The sequence below is a fragment of the Chaetura pelagica genome, unplaced genomic scaffold, assembly GCF_000747805.2.
Source record: "Chaetura pelagica isolate M959 unplaced genomic scaffold, ChaPel_1.0 scaffold962, whole genome shotgun sequence".
Classification (NCBI taxonomy): domain Eukaryota; kingdom Metazoa; phylum Chordata; class Aves; order Apodiformes; family Apodidae; genus Chaetura; species Chaetura pelagica.
Genome location: NW_009952479.1, coordinates 50297 through 72106, shown reverse-complemented (window position 1 = coordinate 72106; position 21810 = coordinate 50297). Strand labels below are relative to the sequence as shown.

General features: G+C 53.9%; 1 protein-coding gene across 1 annotated transcript in view; it reads left to right on the top strand.

Moving 5' to 3' along the window:
* The first annotated feature begins 911 nt into the window (after window positions 1-911).
* Window positions 912-21810, top strand: part of BAIAP2 (BAI1-associated protein 2) — a 32603-nt gene continuing 11704 nt past the window's right edge. The window contains exons 1-5 of the mRNA XM_010008626.1: window positions 912-993; window positions 2898-2984; window positions 11763-11824; window positions 12085-12156; window positions 12495-12632. Coding sequence (XP_010006928.1) covers window positions 924-993; window positions 2898-2984; window positions 11763-11824; window positions 12085-12156; window positions 12495-12632 — 429 coding nt within the window. The 5' untranslated portion in view covers window positions 912-923. The remainder of the gene's footprint in view (window positions 994-2897; window positions 2985-11762; window positions 11825-12084; window positions 12157-12494; window positions 12633-21810) is intronic.

Below are 21810 nucleotides of genomic sequence, written 5' to 3'. Positions count from 1 at the left end.
TGGAGATTTTGTTTGTCTTCCCCGGCGGGGCAGGGAAGCGGGGTCTGGTTTCGATGCTATCGGGGTCTGGTTTCGATGCTCTCGGGGCCGGGGGGCCGGGGCTGCTGTGCCACACGGACAAAGAGCCGTTCTTCGTGATCCGGTCATTCCTCCCCCCACCTCCCCTCATCCCGGTGTTTAAACAAGGGCTTTAAAGCGAGGGAGGAGAAGCTGCCAGACAGCGCCTGTGCTGTTCCCCCACACCCTCATTTATGCGTTTCTAGGCAGGTGGAAAGTGACACCGAGAGCTTTGGGACTGAGGTGTAATTCCTTGCACGTGGCTTCAGCCGTGGCTGGCACAGCTCCTTGGGCTTTGTTGTGTCTTAGCACCTTGGTGGCCACTGCCAGTACCTGTGGTCACCTCTGGTCACCCTTCTGGTGTGTCCGTGGTGGATCTGTCACGATTTCCATGATGGATAGAGAGCACCACGCTGATGCTGCTCTCCCCAGACACCATCTCCTGGAACTCAGGTCATCTTAGTGGTTGGTCTGAGGGCCATTCCCTGCTGTCTCTGGTTATTAGGGTTATATTGGCTGTATCTGATAATTTTCTTGCTTGGGGCACACACTCATCTCTTATGGTGAAGCACCTGCACAAGGCACCTGGCACAGGAGCTGTTGCTTGTGAGCATTATTTGCAATATATGGGTGTTCTTAAGGATTTTTGGGGGTGGGACCAGTGTCCTTGGGGGTGGGACCAGTGTCCTTGCAGCTGTGGGGAAGGTCGGGCTGGGCTGCCCAGAGGAGTGGGAGGGTTTTGTTCTGTTATTGCATTAATGAACATAGAGTTCAGCCCAGCTGCCCCTGGGGAGTGTGAAGCTGCTCTGTCCAGCTCCCAGTCCTCTCTGCTAACCCCAGTGATGTTCTCTCTCCTCCAGACAATCATGGAACAGTTCAATCCCAGCCTCAGGAATTTCATTTCTATGGGGAAGACCTATGAAAAAGCCTTAGCAAGTAAGTGGAGCTGCAGTGCTGATGCATTTGGTCCTGAAACGGGGGGGGCTGGGGAGGGTCTGTCTGGAGAGCATGGCCTCAGAAGGGGGAAAGCTGGAAAACCAGCTTGGGATGCTCTTTTTCCCTGGGAGAGTGATGGGAGGAAATAGGGAGGTGGTTCTTGGACCTCAATGCAAAGCTCATCATGTTAGGGTGGGCAAGGCAGGTGTGTGGAGAGGATTAGAGTGACAAAATGTTGGGTGGCAAGAGGGCAAACACATCTCCAACCTGTTGAGCTTTAAACATTGCTTCAAAATATTTAGAACTAAGCTTTTAAGTTCTGTTTAAAGGTTTTATTGAAACGTTCAGAAGAATGCACTGCAAGGAAAAAAACCCCTAAGTATTGGTGGTGGCTCTTGATTGGAAATGCAGGGTCTTATGGGGGCTGTTAGGGAGCTGTGGATTTAATTGATCAAAACCAAAATATTAACTGATTAAAAAAACCCCAACAACACTATTTTGACTTAAAATGCCTTTGCATGCTGCCCGGGCCCTGGGTTTTAAGGATGTTTGAGGCTTTGTTCCACCCCAGAGGCAGCAGATTCCTTTTGGGAAGGGCTCTGCTCACTTCGGAGCTGCCCTGCACGGCTCTTGGATTTTATTTTTGTAATTGGTTCAGGGAAGATGCCCGCGGGGCAGGAGCTGTCACAGTGCTCAGCCGGTGGAGAAAAGTATTTTCGGTGTCTGATGTTGTTAAACGCCGGTGTGTGAAATCCGACCTGTGGGAGGGATCGGTGCCTGCAGCAAACCCGAATTCCCACAAGTCAGCTGAGGTCCCTGGGTGTTTGGGTGAAGGAGCTTTAAAGCCGCAGCCCCCCCGGGTACCCGGGTGCTCGCTGCCTTCCTGCCAGTTCTCACCCTCGTTTCTAATTAGGTTTTAATGGATCAACTGGCCATAATGCGGGCAGCTCTCGTCTGTCCTGGTCCCCTGAGCAGGGGCCGTGGGCTGTGATCCGTGGGCATGGGGCACTTCACCCCCCCAAGCAGCTATCCCGAAGGATTTCCAGCTATCCCAAGGGATGCCAGTGAGGCTGGGATCTGGGGGTGCTTCCCCTGCCCTGTCCCTGCTGGGGCTCCAGGCAGGTCTGGCAGTGGGGGAAGAGGTTGCACTTGGAACCACATTTTTAATTTCTTCTTTTAAAATGTTATTCTGATAATGCAATTTTTAATTACCCGGGTGGTGGAGTTGGTTTATTAAATGCCATTTTATCACAGCTTAAGCTGGGCACGTGGTAACTGCAGCGTTTTGTGGGTCACCAGTATAATCACTTGTTTTCTGTTTTTCTCACTTCCCTGCTGTGAATAAGCTTTGAAGCCCCAGATCTTCCTGTAATTTTTAAAATTGTCTTTGGTCATCCTTCACTTTGGATCTTGGGGCATCTGAAGGAAGTGTTTTAATCAGTAAATCGTGCTGGAAGCAGCTTCAGCACAGAATTTGCTGGTGTGGAGCTAAAGCTGTACAACATGTTCTGGTGATTAGAGGAAACCCCCTGCTTATCTGATTAAAGTGGAGTGTGTAGCTGGAATGTCAACAAACAAGACTGAACTATAATGAAAGTCTGTGATATTCAATTATTCCACAGTGATTTTTCTGAGCAGCATTAAGCAGGCTGATGGTTACACTGGAATGAAAACCACCAAGTTCCTGCACGTACCTTTTTTTCCTCCTGAATAGCCCTGAAACCTTGCTGCTCCAGCTTTCTTCTTTCTCCACTCATTTTTCTTCTGTTTGTTTTTCAGTCCCTCTCCCATGGTGTTAAGCCCTTTGGAGTAATGTCTGTTTTAATGTCTAGAATCTATTCAGTGCCACACAAGCTCTAATAGCCACTAATGAGGATATAACCCATGGTTTTTGATGCTTCTAGGTATGACCTACGCAGCAAAAGGATACTTTGATGCTCTGGTTAAGATGGGAGAGTTGGCTAGTGAAAGCCAAGGATCTAAAGAATTGGGTAAGTCACCAATTTACTACTAAATGGAGTCACTGGTGCTGAGCACAGGGATGAAACCAGGTTTTTGGTGTTCATGGGCATAACAAGCTCAATGTGGAGCTGATTCTGCCTTGCGAGTGGCCAGAGTGTCTCTGAATTTCCTGATAATGTAGCTTAATAAAAAAACCCAAGCTTGCTGTTCTGAGTGATGGGATTTAGGGACACAATGAGCTCGTGGTGTCTGCAGAGAGGGGCTGTGCTGGGGTTTTTGTCTTGCCTTGCCAGGGGCATCTCCCTGGGATGCTGCAGCCTCTCAACACACCTCATGGAGCTGAGGTGGGTTTTGGCTTCATTGCCTTTGGAGTTCCTGGTGAACTTCTCCTCTGGGTCTGGCTCACTGGATGGCAGTGCTGGGAGGTGGCAAACTGTCCTCGTTAATGGGATCTCTCCGAGGAGGTCAAATAACAGGGAAGAGGTTGAGCTGAAATTACTCAAGGCTGATGAAGCAAGGGGCAAGCAGGGCTTTGCTGCCTTGTGTTTAGTATCTTCCCCCAGACCCAGGCTGCTCCAGCCCTGGCTGGGCTGTGCACAGCTCCCTGCCTGCCTTGGAATGGTGTTGGGAAGCACCAAGTGTCTATGGAAACAGATTCTATCGCTTGGACTAAAGCTGCTGTAGCAATCTGCTTCTGCTTAATAAATAAAACAGAAGAGCCTTGTGTGCGGCGACTGAGATTGCAGAGGCTCTGCAGACCTTGCTGGGGGCTTTCTCTTCTGCCTCTTTGGGGTGAAAGATGCAGCAGCTTCTTCCTTCAAGAAGCCAAAGCTTGGGAAAACATTATCAGAGGCAGCTCAGCCATACAAGGGCAGGAGCTTGGGGGCTGCAGCCCCTGCCTGCCCTTCAGAGCATCTCCAGGCTTTGTGCTTAAAACCCAGCTTTGGTGTCTTGTGATGGTCTTGGCTCCTCACCCAAGGGCAGATGTTTGACCACAGGCATCCTTGGTGCCCTCCTGCAATCTCCTGAAGTGCATTTGGTGTGTGGCTGGAGCATTTTTAATGTTGGGTTTTTTTTTTAATTTAAAGTTTCCGAATCACTGCACCTTCCACCCTCAGTGTGAGCGCATCCCAGGGAGGATCCTGGCAGCTCCTGCTCCTTGGCCCTCTTGTGCTGTTGATCTTGCAGCTACTTATTGTGGCAGCTGCTCCCTGCAGAAGAAAGTTGAGATCAAATTTTCTGGCTGCAGTTTGCTGGAGCTGATAACAGCCAGGGACACAACCCCCTCCCGGCAGGCTGTGTAAACAGGGGCTGAAAAAGGCTTTAGCTGGGGGCTGTGCTCCCAAAGGTACAGCTTTTCTTGGGAACACCTTCACCTTATCAGTCCCTGTGCTGTGATTGCTGATAGTGCCGGAAAGGAGAGCTGGGGTCTGGGTTGTTTCACACCCTACTGGGGGCGGCAGCAAATGGGCATGTTCATCACTGCCATTTGTATGAATGTGCCCCCCCTGTTCCTCCCCTGTGTGGGGAGTTTCTTCCTGGACAGGGAAAGCTTTTCTGAGATGCCAGGGAGGGCTCTGGGATGCTCTGTTTGGGACTGCAGCTCATGTTTGTTTCCAGCCCCCTCTGCTCTTGTGTCTCTGCTCCCCAGCTGCTGAGCACCTTGCATTTTTTGGTAAATTCTCCACCAGATTTTAGCAGCCACACGTAGACGGGATAATCCCGGGTGGTCATGGAAAACCAGCCCTAACGTGGTGCTGGAGCTGTAATCGGCTCAGCAGCTCAGGCTCCGGGGTGCAGGGTCTGGCAGGGCTGGGGCTCTGTCTGGCCCCACATTCCTGGGAGCAGGATGGCTGGGCAGGGATGGCAGGAGAGCTTTTCCCCTCCCTGCTCAACCCAGTTCCTGGTACTTGGAGGATTAGATCCAGCCCCACCACCCGCCCCCAGCCAATTCCTCTTTAAGAGGGGTTCCTTATGCTCCTCCTCACATCAGTGGTTGCTGTGTTGGCTTTTGGGAAGCTGGTGTGATCAGTGCCTGGTCAGTGATGGTTTGTTCTGGGATTGGTCTGGGAACTGTAGACTGTTTTGAGGGGCTCTGTTCAGAGTGCTCAGGTGACTTTGGCCCTTGTCCAGCTCCCACACAAATCCCTTGGATGTGATTCAAAATGGTGTTTCTTTTGTCCCTCTTGAAAACTAGGCCACAGCAAAGTCATGAAAAGGGGGGGGAGGGATTCTTCCCAAGAGAACTCCCTGCCTGGTGAGCAGGGCCAGAGGCAGTTCCCAGTGGGCTGAGAGCTCAGGGAGGTGCTGGGGCTGCACAGCACCCACGGGAAACCCCTCTGGGGCTGGAGGTGGGTTTGTCTTAGTGGATTTTTTTTTCCCAGGTCCTCTTGAATAGTGAGGGCTGCTCTTACTGAAGCTGGAGCAGGAGTTAGTTGTCCATTGTATAGCTGAAATGAGCCCTGGGTAGACAACAGCTTCTGCTGATGCACAATTTGCACCGTACGATCAGGACTGGTGGCACCTTTGTGGTCCAGTCATCATCTGCTGTGGAGTTGTTGGTGTGAGTGGAGGACACTGGGCTTCAAGAGCATGAAACCCTCTCTGTGCAGCTTTCAAAGCACTGATGAGCACCACGGAGGGATGCAGGGGAGCTGTCTAGCAGGAATGCTGAGCTGGGCACAGAGCCTGGTCCTGCCCTGGAGCTGCCACAGAGCCCTGGTGCCACCAGCCTGTGCCCTGTGCTCCAGGCCAGGAGCAGCCCAGCCTGGGGAGATGCCCGTGGCTGCCCCAGGAGTTCAGGCTCTTGCCTTTGCTGCAGCTCCCGGGCCTGGCTCTTGGTGGCAGGTTGGGAGGCTTTGTGCTCTGGAGTCCTCTGCACAGAGGGATTAATCCCTTAATTGGATTTGCAGTTGTTTTGGGTAGATGCTTCCTGCAGCAGCAGAGATGCAGATACAGATCCCACAAATGTCAAAGGTCATGGAGTTCAGTGTGTGACCAGGGGCCACCAGAGCTGGTGGTGCTTGTGGTGCCCAGTCTCCACTGGGGACCTGCCAGGGGTCCAGAAAAGCCCAACCTGAGCTGCTGGAGGTACTGGCCTGAGAGGGGTGACTTGATGTCCCCACAGTGAGGTCCACCTTCCCATGGAGACCCTCCCGTGTGTGGGAGCAGCAGTTATCTTGTTGCTTGATCCTTTTAAAATTGGACGTAACAATGCTCTTAATGCCTTGTGGGTCACAACTTTGTGCTGGTGGAAGGAGGGATTTCTGAGCCTGCATTTCCACTTCTGATTTGACAGAGAAATTGCTCCAGAAATTCAGGACTCAGGTCCAAGCTGCATCCTACCCTTAGGGAAGGAACCTGTAGGAATGGGCTTGCTAAAAGGTCAGAAACACAAGAAAAACCTTAAAAACTGCTGCCTGCCTCCGAAAGGGGCCACTCTGCCTTTGCTGCCTTTTCATTGCCTGCCATCCCCTGAGGAGAACAGGGTGCCCTGGCAGGAGGCTGCTCCTCACCAGCCTGTTTGGTACTTAAGGGTGGAGGGCGTTAACTGAGCATCTGCACAGCGCCCCTTGCCTGCCGGGGTTTCCAACTCGTAGCAGCTGGGTGTGATGTTTGGGATTCACTTTTGGTGCTGGTACCTCCCAGGGATGCAAACCTGCTGCTGAGCTCCCACAGGGCTGCTCGGACCTTAGGGAGGGGCAGAGGGGCCACATGAGTGTCCGTGGGCTGGTTTGTGCCAGTCACCGATGGTGCTGGAGCTTGGGGGATTTTAGGAAGGGGCACAGCGTGTGGCCAACCCGGGGTCCTGGAGGTGTGTCCTGCCTGGATCAGTTCCTGTGGGTCCAAGTTGGCTCCAGGCTGGTGGAGGGAGCTCTGTGCAGTCCTGTCCTCTGGAGCTAATTAATCCTGTACCACCACCAGAGTAGTTTGGTGCCTGGAACTCGCCGGTCTGTGCGTCGTGGTAATTAATGCTGATGCAGAGGGGTGGTTCTGAAGCACAGGGCGTCTGCTCTGTCCACAGTTAAAGTGTCAGTGGCAACTGTCCAGCCCGAGGGAGCCGGTTACCAGAGATGTGTTGTTGAACCTGCCCAAGGAACCTCTGCTTTTCTCTTTACTGTGTCTTTTTACCTTGTCTCTACCCTTTAAAATGTCTTCAGCTTTGCCAGGCTGGGTTAAAGCAGCAGCTGCTGACAGACCTGGTCATTGGCATGACAATGAGTTATTAATTTAACACCAACAAATCGGTACCATCCCCTGGGGCTGTGATCAGTGAAACCTTTTTGTGGAGGAACTGGTTGAATCAGAAAGGAGAAGGGTTTGTTTCCCCACACTGGTGTCCTTCCCACTGCACAAACAGGGATCTTCTCCCCCCACATTGTCTTGTGTGTGAATGCCAGAGCTGGAATCGAAGATGCTGTGTTGGTGTCAGGCTTGAGGCTCCAAAGTGTTTCTCCCAGGGTCTTGAGGGCTCCTTGGTGGCATGTGCTGTCTCTGTGCCTGGTGCAGGGACTTCCCAGCCCCTTCTCCTCCAGGCACCTGGTGCTGTCACATCTCCATGTGCCCAGGGAACTCGCTGGCTGGGCCACATCCCCTCCCTGGGTGAAGTGCTCACTTGGCATCAAAGGATTCAGCTAATGGCATTTCACCCACCATTGCAAAACAGATTATTTTTTCCCCCTGCTCTTTGGCTTCAGGAGCTCCCTTTGCCCTGTCACTGTCAGTTGCTTTTTCGTATTAATATTCATTTTCTGTCGGCTTGGTTCCTTCCCTTGGTGGCACCATTGCCCTCCCTGGTCTCCCTTAATAAAAAGCAACCAGGAGAAGTCCAGCAGAATGTCCAAGAGCCGAGGAGCCGAGTCCCTCTTGTTTCATCCTTTCACACTCTTTATTTGTGATCTGAATCTTCAAAGCAAGTAGCCTTGATGGAAAATAAGGCTGAAGGGGCAGCATCCTCCATCTCGCAGGAGCAGGGCACGATGCTGGTGAGATGCAAGTGCTGTTTGCTGGGCCAAGCACCCCTGGTGGCCGCGGGACAGGCTGGGTTGCTGCTTCAGCCCTTCGCAAGCATCAACACGTTCGGGCTCAGAGCAGTTTGGCTCCTTCGCCCATCCATTGTTTGGTATTTTTAGTAAAAACAGCTCGTATCGAGCTAGAGAAAAGGGGGTGGGGGAAATAATCCTTAGGCTCTGAAAAACTCAGAAGTGAAGTGTGAGGGTTCCTATGGCTCTGCCTTCTGGAGGGGCAGCTGGCTCGGGTGCCGGGCTGGCAGCGCCGGCAGCGATGGGAGGGATGTGGCACAACCTGTTTGCTTGTTCCTGGCTGGGTGCGGTAGGGAAGGGCCCACAATAGCCCCTATAGTTCTCCCAGAACGATACTGTGAGTCAGCCAGCCGTAAATAGCAGCTCCTCCTCGCCCCTTTGTGCTCCGCACCCCGCAGCAAGGTGCGGGAGCCCGGCGGGGTGGCAGCTGAACCCCTCGCTCTGCCCTTCCCCAGCTTTATTTTTGCCTCGGGGCTGAGGTGAGACCCTGAAGGGTGAATTTCTTGCCCTGTAGGATGTGTTTTGGGCACGGCTGGCACGGTGCTCACACTCTGTGTACAGTTCTCAGCGTGACCCGGGCTCTCGCCCCACTCCCTGCCCGGCTGCGCAGGGGTAATTAAATAGTGTTTAATTCACAAATACCGCTGGGGCGTGATGCAAAACCAGCAGTGGTGTGGGCGGCTGTGGTGCTGGGGGGCTGGGCTGTGCTGTGCTGGGGGGCCGGCCCTGCCGGGGCTGTGCAGTATCTCCTGTCAGTGCAATGCCAGGGATCCTCTTCTGAGCCGGTGTCGGGAACTTTCCAGCATCAGTTTAACTTCTTCCACCCTGAATTAGTCTGAGTGGCTTGAGTGAAATAGATGGATTGGAACTAGATGACCGTGGGATGCCTTTGCCTGGGATGGGGAGCAGCTTGCAAAGCGGCAGATGTGCTGGGTGGGAAAGGTTTTGCACCACTGCCTGCTTTGATGTGGGGCTGAACCATCCTGTGCTCACACTGTGATAAGAGCTGGGAGGTGGAGAAAGTCTGAACGAAAAGATGGTTATCTCTGTCGTGGGAGAGACACCACGAGCCTCACTGGCTGCTGGGAACTGTTTAATTCCTTGGGTAAGGAACCTGGTGGGGACTGTGACTGGATTTGACTCCACTCTGGTGAGACCCCCTCCCCTTGCAGTCTGGACCCCCAGCACCAGACAAGGAGTCCAGAGAAGGCCATGAGGGAGGTGCTGGAGCTGCTCTGCTCTAGAGACAAGCTGAGAGGGTTGTGTTTGTTCAGCCTGGAAGGCTTCAGGGAGACCTTAAAGCACCTTCCAGTACCTCAAGGATCTACAGAAAAGCTGGGAAAGAACTTTTGACAAGGGCAGCAAGGAGTAGGACAAGGGGTGATGGCTTTAAACTGGAAAAGGGGAGGTTTAGGTTGGATATTGGGAAGAAATTCTTTCCTGTGAGGGTGGGGAGACCCTGGCCCAGGTTGCCCAGGGAAGCTGTGGCTGCCCCATCCCTGGCAGTGTTGAAGGGCAGGTTGGATGGGGCTTGGAGCAACCTGGGCCAGTGGGAGGGGTCCCTGCCCATGCAGGGGGTTGGATCTAGATGATCTTTAAGGCCCCTTTCAACCCAACCCAGTCTGGGATTCTATGATATGGAGATAATTTCCAAGTACCCTGGTCCCTGCTCTCTGGGAGTCTGGCAGCTCAGCAGTGGCCAGTGAGCCCTCGGTCAGCCCAGCACTGGCTTTCTCAGCCAGGGTTTCCACTCCAGCCAAACAGGAAGTGAAAGGGAGAGGGGGTGGTGTGAGCTCTGGAAGGAACGAGCCGCCCTGCACTGCTGTCCTCTTGGAAAAGCTGTCACGTCATTGCCTCCTTGCAGTGGGAATTTGTGCACTTCCCATGATTGAGCCGTGGCAGCCTGACCGGAGAGCAACTTCCTGGCGGTCTCCTGGGGGTGACCCCTTGCCCGGGGGGTGGGTTCATCCGTGAGCTCTTCACCACAGACCTGAGGAACTGCTGGAGCGGCGGGAGCTGCTCCCCCTGGCTCAGCACCTCGTGGAGGGGCTGTAACAGTCCCAGCTGTCTCAGTGGCCACGGATGTCTTGGCACATGGGATGGTTTGTGCTGGGCTGCTCTCTCCAGGTGCTGAGCAGGCGGACACGGGGGGTGGTGGCACTGGTGCTGGCTGAGCACCCACTGGTGCCACGGCTGGTTCTGTGGCTGCATCAACCCAATGCCCCTCAAGGACAAAAAGGGGCTGGATGTTAATGTTTGTGGAAGGTTTTGAGACACGGTGTATGGGACAAAGTACAAATTGCTTCACTTCCTAGAGCAAAGGAACGTCAGGCCAGGTCATTCCCACTTGGCTGGTGGTGGTGACACTGGGCTGGAGTGTGACCCATGTGCCAGGGTGGGCTGAGCCTGGCCCCGCACACACCATCTGCTTTGTGCCCAGGGGGTCCCACGGTGTCCATTGCATCAGGGGGACACTGATTTGGCACATCTTGGTCTCACTTTGCTGAGATTTGACTCCATGTGCAGAGGAGGCAGGATGGACCTTGCAGAGAACTAGCATTTTCACTCTCTAAATACACCCAGAGCTCGGGTGTTGCTGCCAGGGTCAGGCTCTGGCTGGGGCAGGACAGGAGGCAGCAGCCAGGACACCTCCAGGGCTGGTGTCTCCTGCCCATTACATTTCCCACTGCTGGGGTTGCTGTTCTGTCCTTTAAAAAACAATGTGTGTTTTTATGGGCTGTATGTTTGGAGCTCTGAGTTACCCCAGGCACTGCTCTGCATTTTCTGGGGTGGGATGAGGGATCCTGCTTCCCTTGGAGAGCCCCAGTGGGTGTCAGGGGCTCCCAGCCACCGGCTGTGGAACTGAGACCAGGGTAGCTCAGAGACATAGCTCATGGCTTTGGGCTTGCAAACAGCTCTGTGAAGGCTGGAAACCTCCTGGGAAGCTGTGAACTGCTGTGCTGGAAGTCAGAGCTTCCTAACTCAGCCCTTAGGAAGAGCTGAGGGGCTGGGCTGTCCCGGGCACTTGCTCTGATCCCGGGTCGGGCTCTCAGTGGAGCGGAAGCGCTGGCTCCTGGCCCGCAAGACATTCTTGCAGCTCCCGTGTGTGTCCGGCTCCAGCACGTTGGGGCTTCTGCTGAGGCAGGACACAGCCCTTCCTCCCAGGAAAAGCTTGGTGGGTGTGTGGCTTGGGGAATTCTGCCTTTGAAAAGAAAAATGAGAGGAAGAGACAAAGCAGAGCTGGGATCCCACAGCCGTTGGGACTGAGCTGTGGTGCTGGCAGCAGCCCCAGGCCATGGCTCAGCTGCCACAGCTGAACAGGTCCAGTGGTTTTGGGGCAAATATCAACCTAGGGATTAGCTCCATGCCCTGTGACCTGAACTGAGTGCCAAGGCTGTGAATCCACTGTCGGGGAGGTGATCTGTGCCTGGCTTTGGGCTGTGCATGCAGCAGGGAGAACATCAGGCAAAGCTACTGGCTGTAACCATGCTGGTTAAATTCCCACCTCAGTTATTAGTGCAGCAGCTTGTGTCTCCACCTGCTTCCTTCATTATCTGGGCAGTTGGGTTGTATGCTTTGGTCTAAGTGTCTCAGATGAACACCTCACCTACAGCTCCCTGAAGATGGGCACCAGGGGTGCCCCAGGAGCACCTGAGGGTCTGGATGTGGATCCCTCTCTGACAGCAGGGTGCTGCCTGCCCCTGCCCCAGGGTGTCCCCCCAAGCTCAGCACCTCAAGCCCTCTCCCCACATCCTGTCTTTGCAGGAGATGTGCTCTTCCAGATGGCAGAAGTCCACAGGCAGATCCAGAACCAGCTGGAGGAGATGGTGAGTGTCTGTCCGTGTTCCAGCCAAGAAAATAGTTTTCTGTGTTCTGTCTGGGTGACACCAGCCCCTCTGAAGTGGATCTGCAAAGGGTCTGGTCTGCTTGGGCATCTGCTTCTGCCTCACTGGGTCCCTCTCTGAGTGTCTGTCCTCCACTGCTGTCAGCCTCTGCTCTGTCTGCCCAGCTCCTGCCTGCCCTGGTGCTCCTGGGGCAGGGTTTGCCAGCTCTTGCCAAGAACCGTGTCCTCTCTTTCTGCCTGCAGCTCAAGTCCTTCCACAATGAGCTCCTGACGCAGCTGGAGCAGAAGGTGGAGCTGGACTCTCGGTACCTGAGTGTGAGTTTCAGACCCCACTGTCCAGCAGCTCAAGTGTTGGCTTGGGCATCTCCATGTCTCCTGTCCCTGCTGCCCACTTCCCCTCTTGTCCCCTGCTCCCTGCTTGGGAACAGTTGTGCCCATGTCCCTGGTAACAGATGAGTCCCTGGCTGCCCCACATGTCACCAAGCACAGAACAATGTTTTCCCCAATGTCAGGCTATTGCCACCCCCGTTTGCTCTCCAGGCTGTGGGGATCCTGCTGCTCCCAGAATCTGGGGGGGGTCTGTTTGCTTCTGCCAACCCTCAGCAGCAGGAACCGGGGTTCAGCTGCTCAGGGCTTTCTCCTGTCACATCCAGGCTGCGCTGAAAAAATACCAGACAGAGCAAAGGAGCAAGGGGGACTCACTTGACAAGTGCCAGGCAGAGCTGAAGAAACTTCGGAAGAAGAGCCAAGGCAGCAAAAACCCCCAGAAATACTCTGACAAGGAGCTGCAGGTAGGACCCTGGGCCAGGGCTGCGTCTTGTCCCGGTGCAGGGCAGGGGGTGACCCCCCTCGCGCAGGTGTTTGGATCAGGGCTGGTGCTGTTCTGAGAACGGGCACAGCAGTGGGGGGGGTGGGAGGTGTGGATAGGGAGGGGGTGCAGCCCGTGACGGGCGTGGGATGGTCTCGTGGCCACCCCGGGGGAGGAGGGTGCGGAGGGGGTGGGTGCCGGCCCCGCGGGCAGGTGCTGTGCCCACCCCCCCACCCTGTTGTGCCAGATCCCCCGGCCTGGGGACGGTGTTTTGCTTCAGTGTTTGCGGTTCCGGGCGCGCTGAGGGGTCCCTGCCAGTTTGCGCCCTGGGCTGGGCACATCTCGGGGGTCGGGGGGGCAGCATCTCGCTGAGGAGCACCCAGCACACACCTCCCCGTGACCTGCGGGTCCAGCTCCACCTGGAGCCTGGCTGAATGTGGCAGATTTTACCAAGGGGTTGATGCAGCCACCTGAAACCTGCAGTGGAAGGCCTTGAGTGACGCTGCCAGACCCCTGTGGCATGAGGAGCACCTTGAAAAGGGGAATCATAAAATGCCAGGTCGGAAGGAACCTCAAGGATCATAGAGTCATAAGGTCCCCCTGGAGTTTCTTCTTCAGGCTGAACAACCCCAACTTCCTCAGCCTGTCTTCATAAGAGGGGTGCTCCAGTCCTCTGATCACTTTTGTTGCCCACCTCTGGACACACTCCAACAGGTTCACATCCTTCTTGTGCTGGGGGCTCCAGAGCTGGATGCAGTACCCCAGGTGAGGTCTCACCGGAGCTGGGTAGAGGGGCAGAATCACCTCTCTTGATCTGCTGGCCACACTTCTCTTGATGCTGCTCAGGATGCTGTTTGCCTTCTGAGATTCAGCTGCACATTGGTGGCTCATGTCCATTTTTTAATCATCTAGTCCAACCTGATTAATAGAATTACTAAATGGTTTGGGTTGGAGGGACCTTAAAGATCATCTAGATCTGCATAGGCAGGGACACCTCCCACCAGCCCAGGTTGCTCCAAGCCCCTCGAATGCTTCCAGGGACAGAGCAGCCACAGCTTTCCGGGGCAACCTGGAAACCAGGGTCTCACCACCCTCACAGTGAAGAATTTTTTCCCAATTTCCAACCTAAATCTCCCCTTTTCTAGTTTAAAGGCATTTCCCTTTGTCCTATTGCTCACTGCCCTTGTAAAAAGAAGATGAACCCTGAAGCCAGAAGTGACCTAGTCATGTCTCTGAGGCTTGAGAGTGTGTGATGCTGTGACCAAGGTCTGTTACTGTCAGTGCCACAGACTGGTGACATGTCAGTGATCTGTGTCTGCTGAGGGGATCCGAGCACTGGTGGCACTTCCCTCCCTGGGGCTGTGCACAGGGCAGCACTTCACCTGCTCTGCTCGGGAACTGGCATTCTTAATTGCACTAGAATTTGGGAAATCGGTCGTTCTGGGTGGTGTGAATCAGAGTGAGCTCTGAAGGAGGAAAATGTGCCCACAGCCACCCACGGCACCGAGCTGGGGGCTGGAGGCAGGACCGGCTGGAGCGTGGTGGGTGGGTGGGATGGAGGGGTGGGTGGGATGGAGCAGACCCGGGGCCCTGCCCACCGCGGGGGGGCTGGTGTGTTCCTGGGAGCTGAGCTCCATGTGGGGAACCTCAGGGATCAAGCCTTTGTTGTCCCCCACCTGCTGAAGCTGCTGACAGAAACAACAGGGCAAAACCCCCGCAGAGCTGTGCCTCTCCTGCCAGGCATCCCAGGGAGCCCCATCCCACAACTGGCATTGGGGAAAATCCTTCCCAGTGATCAGTTCTACACAGCCGGGAGGGGAGAAGTGGTGGGACCCTCCTGCCTTGGTGGGATGGGGCAGCCCTGGCAGTGGCTGCTTGAGGCAGGGAAGCAGGATCAGGCTTTCCTTCCCTTAATCTTTCAGCAGTAAGTATTCAGGAAGCGCTTATCTCTGGAAAAGCCTTCTGGTGGCTTTTGAGCTTAGAGAGCCATGAGACTGCTCAGCTGCTTGCTGTGTCCCTGCCCAAAACACAAAGTTAAATTGCTGAATTCAGCCGAGGCAGCAGTTTTTCCCTCTTTTCCCAGCTGGCTGTGATGCTGGTATTCCCTCTCAACAGACAAAGAGGGCATTTTGGGGCACCCTTCATTCTGCTCTTGCTCTTGCCTGGACATTGTAGATTGGGGATGGGGATTGCTGCAAGGGTGGGTCCAGCTTGGAGCCAGTGTTGGAACTGGGCTTAGGGAACCAGGAGCATCTGCAGAGCTGCTGGTGCTGTGTTGTCAGGCTTTGCTCCACAGAAATCTTTCTCATCTGGCTCCAGAGCCACTCTGTGGGCCCAGGGGAGCTGCTGCCTGTGGTCGGGGTTGTTCAGCTGGCCCAGAGCCACCCCTGTGGCTGGCTTGTAAAACCCTCTGAGGAGGCTGCTGAAGGCACCTCATGGTGCTTATGGGAAGCTGAAGACTTCATCAGCCCAATGCCTGGGGACCACAGCCCCAGCAGACAACAAGTGGCTGGAGCTCTTCCTTCCAATCTTGTGGATTCCTTGTCTCGACGTGGGAGAAACTGCTGTTGTTGGGAATGTCCTGGTAGCTGCCTCAGTCACCTTCAGTGAAGCAATAATCTTACCCTCGAAGACACTTAAGCTACTGGAGCAGTCAGCAGTCTGATGCTCTGTCATCATCTCTTCATATTTAATGCTACAGGAAGCAGAACTCCTTTCTGCCTTTTCACCACTTGTTGAGTGGCCGCATCTTGTCGTCGCCTGCGCGAGGTGGGTGGGTGGGAGGGAGGCACTGCTGCCCTCCCGGGAGCTCCGGGGCCTGCTTGCTGGAACATTGTCTCTCTGCTGAGGTGAGAGGAGAATTGGGGCTGCTCAGACTCTGCTGGGTGGCAGAGGACAGCCCTCACCTGGCCCAAGGTACTGGTGTGGCTTGAGGTCTGTGCTCTGCTAGCTGGATCAGAAAGCCTGATGTAAGAGCCCAACCATCACCTGTTACTCTTGAATTCACATTTTCCCTCTTTATAAAGCAGAAGTAAATGCAGATATTCAGCAGGGGCTGCACAGAACTAATTATCTTGTGGCTGGTGAGCAGCAGCTTTGTGAAGATGGAGCTTGAGGAGGTCTGCTCAGGATGAGGCAGCAGTAGAACGCTCAGGGACACTTGCAGGAGTCTTCTGAGCTCCAGCCACACGGTGCATGGTGAGAGCTAATCTAGGGTTGTCTGCAACTCCCACATTATCTGGCTCCTGTCTCTTGTGGAGTTTAGCAGCAGAGGGTGGGTGTCACAGGTCAAGGATTTAAAACACCTCGTGGTTTGCAGCAAGGGCGACTCGTGTAGCTTCAAAGCAGCTCCAAGTGCAATTAGGCTACAGGAGTGATGTGCCATCTCCAGAGCTTTGTCTGTTATGGTCAAGAGAGCTGTTGGAGTTGTGGGTTGTTGCTCCTGAGTGTCGCAATAAAGCCAGGCTTTTTATTCCTTATGAATCAGTCCAAAGCTTTTGTTACCCACGAGGAGCAAGAGCTGAGACAGCCAACTGCCTCCACCACCTCCTCTTACTTGTGTAGGTACTGAGGTATTTTTTTGATCTGTGCTGAAAACCAGGAGAATAAAAGTGAATTCCATTCACTTCATGTCTTTTACGAAGAAGAATGAAAACAATGTTAAGATTAAACAGTCACCAAGGAAGCTAATCTGGTAATTTCATTAAATGCTGGTTATGATCAGGCCATGAAATCAAGGTCGCGATGGGTTTAGGACCTTGATTGAATCAGGAGCTCAGCAATAGAATTAGGTTGGTTCCATCTATTTATCAAATCACTGCAACAGCTGGCAATTGGATTTCTCCATCAGACTGAGCTGATGCAGACTGTAATTCACACTAAAAAGTGAGGCTGGATCCAGCTCTTGGCCTGAGCTGGGGTGCTGGGCTGTGGAGCTCAGCTCCTGCCCAGGGGTGTTGTTGTGGCCACCCCTAAACCTGCTCCTGTGGGAATATTTTAAGTAATAAATACTAGTGTGCCAAAAAAAGGGGATGATAAACTTTTGTAATTGAGACCTCATTTCAATAATTCCCATTGGGAGAAATAATTTTAGGTATAGGTCGAGAAGCTCCATCTGAGGAGGAGTTTGCACAAACCAGGTTACAAGGGCTTATGTGAAAGTCAAGTAGAGAAGAATTATGTAAAAGCCCCGTGGCTGCAGGTGACTTTCTCCAGGTTTTGTTGTGCTTTAAGCAGAGTCAGGCTGGGTGTTGGAACCCAGGAGATGTGCCTGGGAAATACTGGGGGGGGAAATGCCTCAGGTCTGGGGCTGAGCTGCTGCAGCTGGGGCAGTGTCCTTGTTCTCCTTGCCATCCCACTGGGGAAGGACCAACCAGAGCCTTCTTGTGGCTCTGTGGTGTTATCTGCTGGTGTATTGGGACCTCAGTGTAAAGCTCATCCTTGTGGTATTTTTTTTTTTTCTGTTTACTCTATGATTAGCTTTGAACTCATGTGCTGGTGATGTTAGTCCCTCTCACCATGGGGCTGTAGCCCCCTGAGTGTGTGAGGAGGCTCTGGGTGCTGATGGGCTTCCAGCACCCATCAGCCTGGAGCCTCTTAAGTCCTGACAAGGTGCTACAAGAGCCACATGCTGAAGCAGCTTTTTCAGACCTTGTGGTCTGTGAGTGTTTAGGAAAGAGACAGCAGCAGAAGGAAGGAAATCAGTCTCCATACCCTCCTGCCAGGGGCTGGGTGGGTTTGCTGGGCTGCTGTGGCAGCACCCCTTCCAGCCCAGGGGAGCTACAGGCACAGAGCCTGGTGTTCTCAAGCCTGCTCTACAAACCTAGAAGCAGCTGGTACAAGCCTTAAACTTGCTTTTCTCTGGGCTGAGATGCCTCAAATTACTCTTTAGGAAAGCTGGTCTCCTGGTCCCCTGCCTGTGGAGGTCAGGGCTGTGGTGGAGGAGCATCTTGGTACCAAACCTTGTGTGTGGAGGTGTTGACTGGGGCAGTCCCTGCACCGAGGGAAGGTTTCAAGCAGCTGATGGTGAAGCCCCCGCACAGCCAGCTGGAGAACACGCTTCCCTGCTGCTTCTCCCTGGGAATTTTATGTAATATCACATGCGTGGATGGTGCTTCACAGGAGCAGCGAGAGGATGAGGCTGATGCTCCACTGAGCAGATGTGTGAGACAGGCACTGTAAGGAGGGGAGACAGCCCTTCTCAGGGGGGGAAGGCAGGCGGGTGTCTGTGGAGCCAGGCACAGCTCAGGGTGTGTTTCCTGGGATCTGCTCTGCCTGTTATTCCACCTCCAACCATCAGAACAGCAGAGCTCCCAGCATCCTGGGGAGGGCTTGGGCATGGGGTGGTGGAGCCTTGGGGGCAGCACAGGGGGTGACACTAAAAGACCTTCCCCAGCTGAGCTGTAGATACTTGTGCTCCAGAACCCACCAGCTTCCATGCAGGGAGCAAATTCTGGGACTGAAGAAAAGTCCTTTCCTTCCCCAGGAGCTGTCAGGGCTGAGCATCCCCAGCTCCTTGTTTTCTGTAGTTGGGCTCTGGGGTTTCAGCTGGGACTCCTTGAGACCATTCAACAGCTTAGATGCTCTTCCTCTGCTAATCAGCCTAACTTCTTTCTTATTTTACCCTGTTACTTTCTGATTATTCTCCCTAGTGGTACCCTAAATACATCCTCCTTTCTCATGGTGTTTACCCCTTCCAGGTATTCCAGCCTGGCACAGCCCTCAGAATCCTCTCCTTTCCTCTCTTTTTCCCACTACTCTGTGCTGAGCATCCTGTCTGGTCCCTCCCTGGGATGAGATCCCAAGTGTTTGGAGCCAGCAGGGATGCATGGTCTCTCCTGGCAACTCTCCTGGTGCCAGCTAGAAGCATGGCCACCAAGCCCTCCCCTGTGGCATTCCTTTCTGCTCTCAGAGATCCTTGCTGTGACCACCATGGTGAGCTGGTGGCCCCAAAGAACAGCCTGGCTCTGCCTGCTCTTGGTCCCTCTTGTCTCCAGGACCAGTCCTTTGCTGGGCCTGTGGTGCTGGCAGGGGCAGGCCCACCTAGTGCCCAGTACAGATCTGTAATGATGGTTTCTGTCATGATGCTCAGTGTGGTAGTGACTGGCATTGCCCTTGGCTCATTTGTTTTTTCCTGGCTTGGATAGAATGGTTTGAGCTCATTTTCCCTGGTAAGGATGGGTGGTTGTTAAAGGCTTGGCTGAGGTCTGGTAGTGATGTTGCTGTTTCTCCTGCACTACCTACACTGACAGCAGCTTGTGTTTGAAAAGCGCTCAGGTCCTGACATTAGTTGGGTGCTTTTTCATCTATTTCTTGGGTGCTTTTTCATCTTCACAAATCTCTAGCTGTCTGCTTGGGGTGGCACAGGGAGGGTGGTGCAGGAAGCAGGGCCTTTTTGTGCCCTGGCTTTTCTGTGCCAGGGATGACAGCAGCTGTTAGAGCTGGGGACTGAGCAGCACCTTGTTTCATCTTGTATATTTCCTGGGTCCTAACTTACTGTCAGACCCGTTGGGGGTAACATGGTCTGGCTCCTGTTTGGAGGTTGCTCAGCTCTGTCTGGACCCCCCATGGCCCAGCTTTGCTCCGGCAGCGCAGGAGGCAGCAGGTCCCTGGCTGAGCTGGTAACACCGGGACCACCAGGACCAGGCTCCCTCTCCCTGGGATTGCAGCCTCCCTGGCTCAGGCAGGATCCCTCACTCTGCCCAGCCCAGAGCCAGGGCAGCATCTCCCCCCAGCTCCTCTCCCCGCTGCGCCCGGCGCCGCTGACACCGCTAATTAGGTCAGTGGCTGCTGGGGAGTTGGCAGCGGATGCGATGGGGAGGGGGGGAGGAAATGGGGGGAGTTATTTGAGGTTTCTCCAACCTAGAAACCCAGAAAAGCTTTCTGGAGCTGCTGGGTGGCTCCAGTGCCCGCTCCAGCTTCTTGGTGACCACCACGAGTGCCTCCCTGCCCAGCTCCCTGCCCCCTCAGGTGCTCAGGTCAAGACCAGTTTGTTTTGTTGTGTTGGTTTTTTTTTTCCTAGTTTAAACTGGGTGTTTCATTTAGATTATGCTTTAAATCTGAATTTGAAGCTGACAGCCTAAATCAAGGTCTGAGTTTAAAATGCAGCACTCGGGCAGTGCATGTTTGTGGGTGAGGTCTTGGTTGGGGCTGCCAAGGTTGGTGTGGAGGCACCTGCCCCTGGTGCCAGTTGTCAGGGCATGGCAAGGTGAGAAATGCGTTTGGCTGGGGCTCAAAATGTGGGATGGCTGCAGGATCCTCTTATCCCTGGGGAGAGGAGGTGTGAGCAGCAGCCAGGAGCCCAACAGGCACCTGACCATGGGTAAAGCCCTGCACGGTGATTAAAGCCAGTGCTTCTCCTTGGCGTGCAGCAGGGAGAGCTTGTCATGCTTTGCCTGCTATTTTTTTCCTGCACATCTGGTGTATCTAGCAAGGGGTTTATTTAAATTGTCTTTCTATGCGTTCTTTGAAAGCCTATTGTCATTTTGAGTAGATCCAAAATGAAAAGTGTCTAGTGAGCAGGACGTGTCGCTCGCCATTTTGTAATGTAATAAAGTGTGAAAAAATCAAGGCTCTGAATAAATCAATGGCACATCAGGCATATTTACATAAAGTATATAAAGGGGTGAGAATACTAAATCTGAAGCGTAGGCTCTCTGCTCGTGGATTGACATGTTCTAACTGGCTGCAGCCATTAAGAGGAGCCTTTCTTTACTAAAATAATTAAAAGTATACTTGCAAAACAAGGTTGAAATCAGGGATGTAAATAAGGCCTTAAGTCACGTAGTTAAGTCACGATTAAAACTAAAAAAGACACCTTAACATCACTAAAATAAGGGGGAGTTTCCCCCATGGTGCAGTGTTTGGGGCTGACTCCTGCCCGGGAGCATGGCTGTGTCTGATCCAGGGTTCAGTTGTACTGGGAAACCAGGATCACAGTGGGATGGTCCTTGTGCTGCTGCACTGGATCAGCCAGGGTTGGACTCGTTTCACTCCTCACCTTCTCCTTCTCTGTGGCCCAGTTAGTAAATTAGCAGGTTAGGTTTAGGGTGTTGAGGTTGGCACTTGCTCCTGTGGATGCTGTGATGGTTGTGGTTCCTTCCTGGAAGGGGGCTCTGCAGGAGCATCATCCCACTGCTTCCCCTGGGAGAGAAGGGAGGGAAATTTTCTTTTTGGGAGCTGCCTGTGGACCAGGGCTGTGGTGACATTGGGGCTCGCTCTGTCCTGGGTGTAGCAGGGCTGGGATGGAGGGGTAGGTGGGGGAGTCAAGGGCTCTCCTTCCCTCCCATCTCCCTGTCCCTGCTGCCAAGGCACTGGGTGGCTCTCCCTGTGCCCTTCCCTGTATCCCACCAGCCCTGCTCCAGCTCAGCTCTCCCTCCCTGGGGGGTGATGCAAACACCTTTATTTCTGCTTCTCCACCCGGCAGCATCAGCTCAGTTACCTTCTTTTATTTCTGTTCCTAAACAAAGGTGTTTGCACTGGATTTTTCTCATTTGGGGAAGAATATTCCCCTTGGATCAGGGTTGCTGGTTGCAAACAGTTTCTCACTGGCCACCTTTCCCTCACCTGTACTGGAGGTTGGGGGGAGACCCAAAACCTGCTGTGTCCAGCCTGAGCTCCCTGCAGGTTTTGCTCCTGAGGGAGGATGTTCTGAGGCAGGGGAGATCCAGCTCTGGAATAAGCCCCTTTGGAGTCAGGGATCTCACTTAGTCTTGCTGCTCTGCTGAGGTTTGTTCCATTTTATTTGCCTGCTAATAAATATTGTAGCATGCTAAAAATAACTGTTAAACATGAAGAAAAGGAGTAAAGCTGCTTTGGGCCTTGAATTTCCAGTTGAATTCCCTTCTGGGGGAAGCTCAGGCTTTCTGAAGCAGGTTTAGCAGTGCCCGGCTGCTCGGGGCTTGGCAGGCTGGTGCTGCAGGGCAGGAGAGCTGCTCCTCCGGTGCCACAGGGAGGGCTGGAAGCTCCTTGCAGAGGAGCTGGGGACATCCCAGGGGCATCGGGGGAGGAGAAGGCGGCTGGCTGGGGCAGCCGGGGCCGCCCCACGGGGAGACAGCGCCGCTGTTGAGCCCGGGCTGGGTTTGGCGGCGGTTTGTGCTCCGTGGTGGGGATGAGCAAGGGGCTGCGGGGGCCGTCGGGGCAGCCTCCGCTGCCATCGCCCC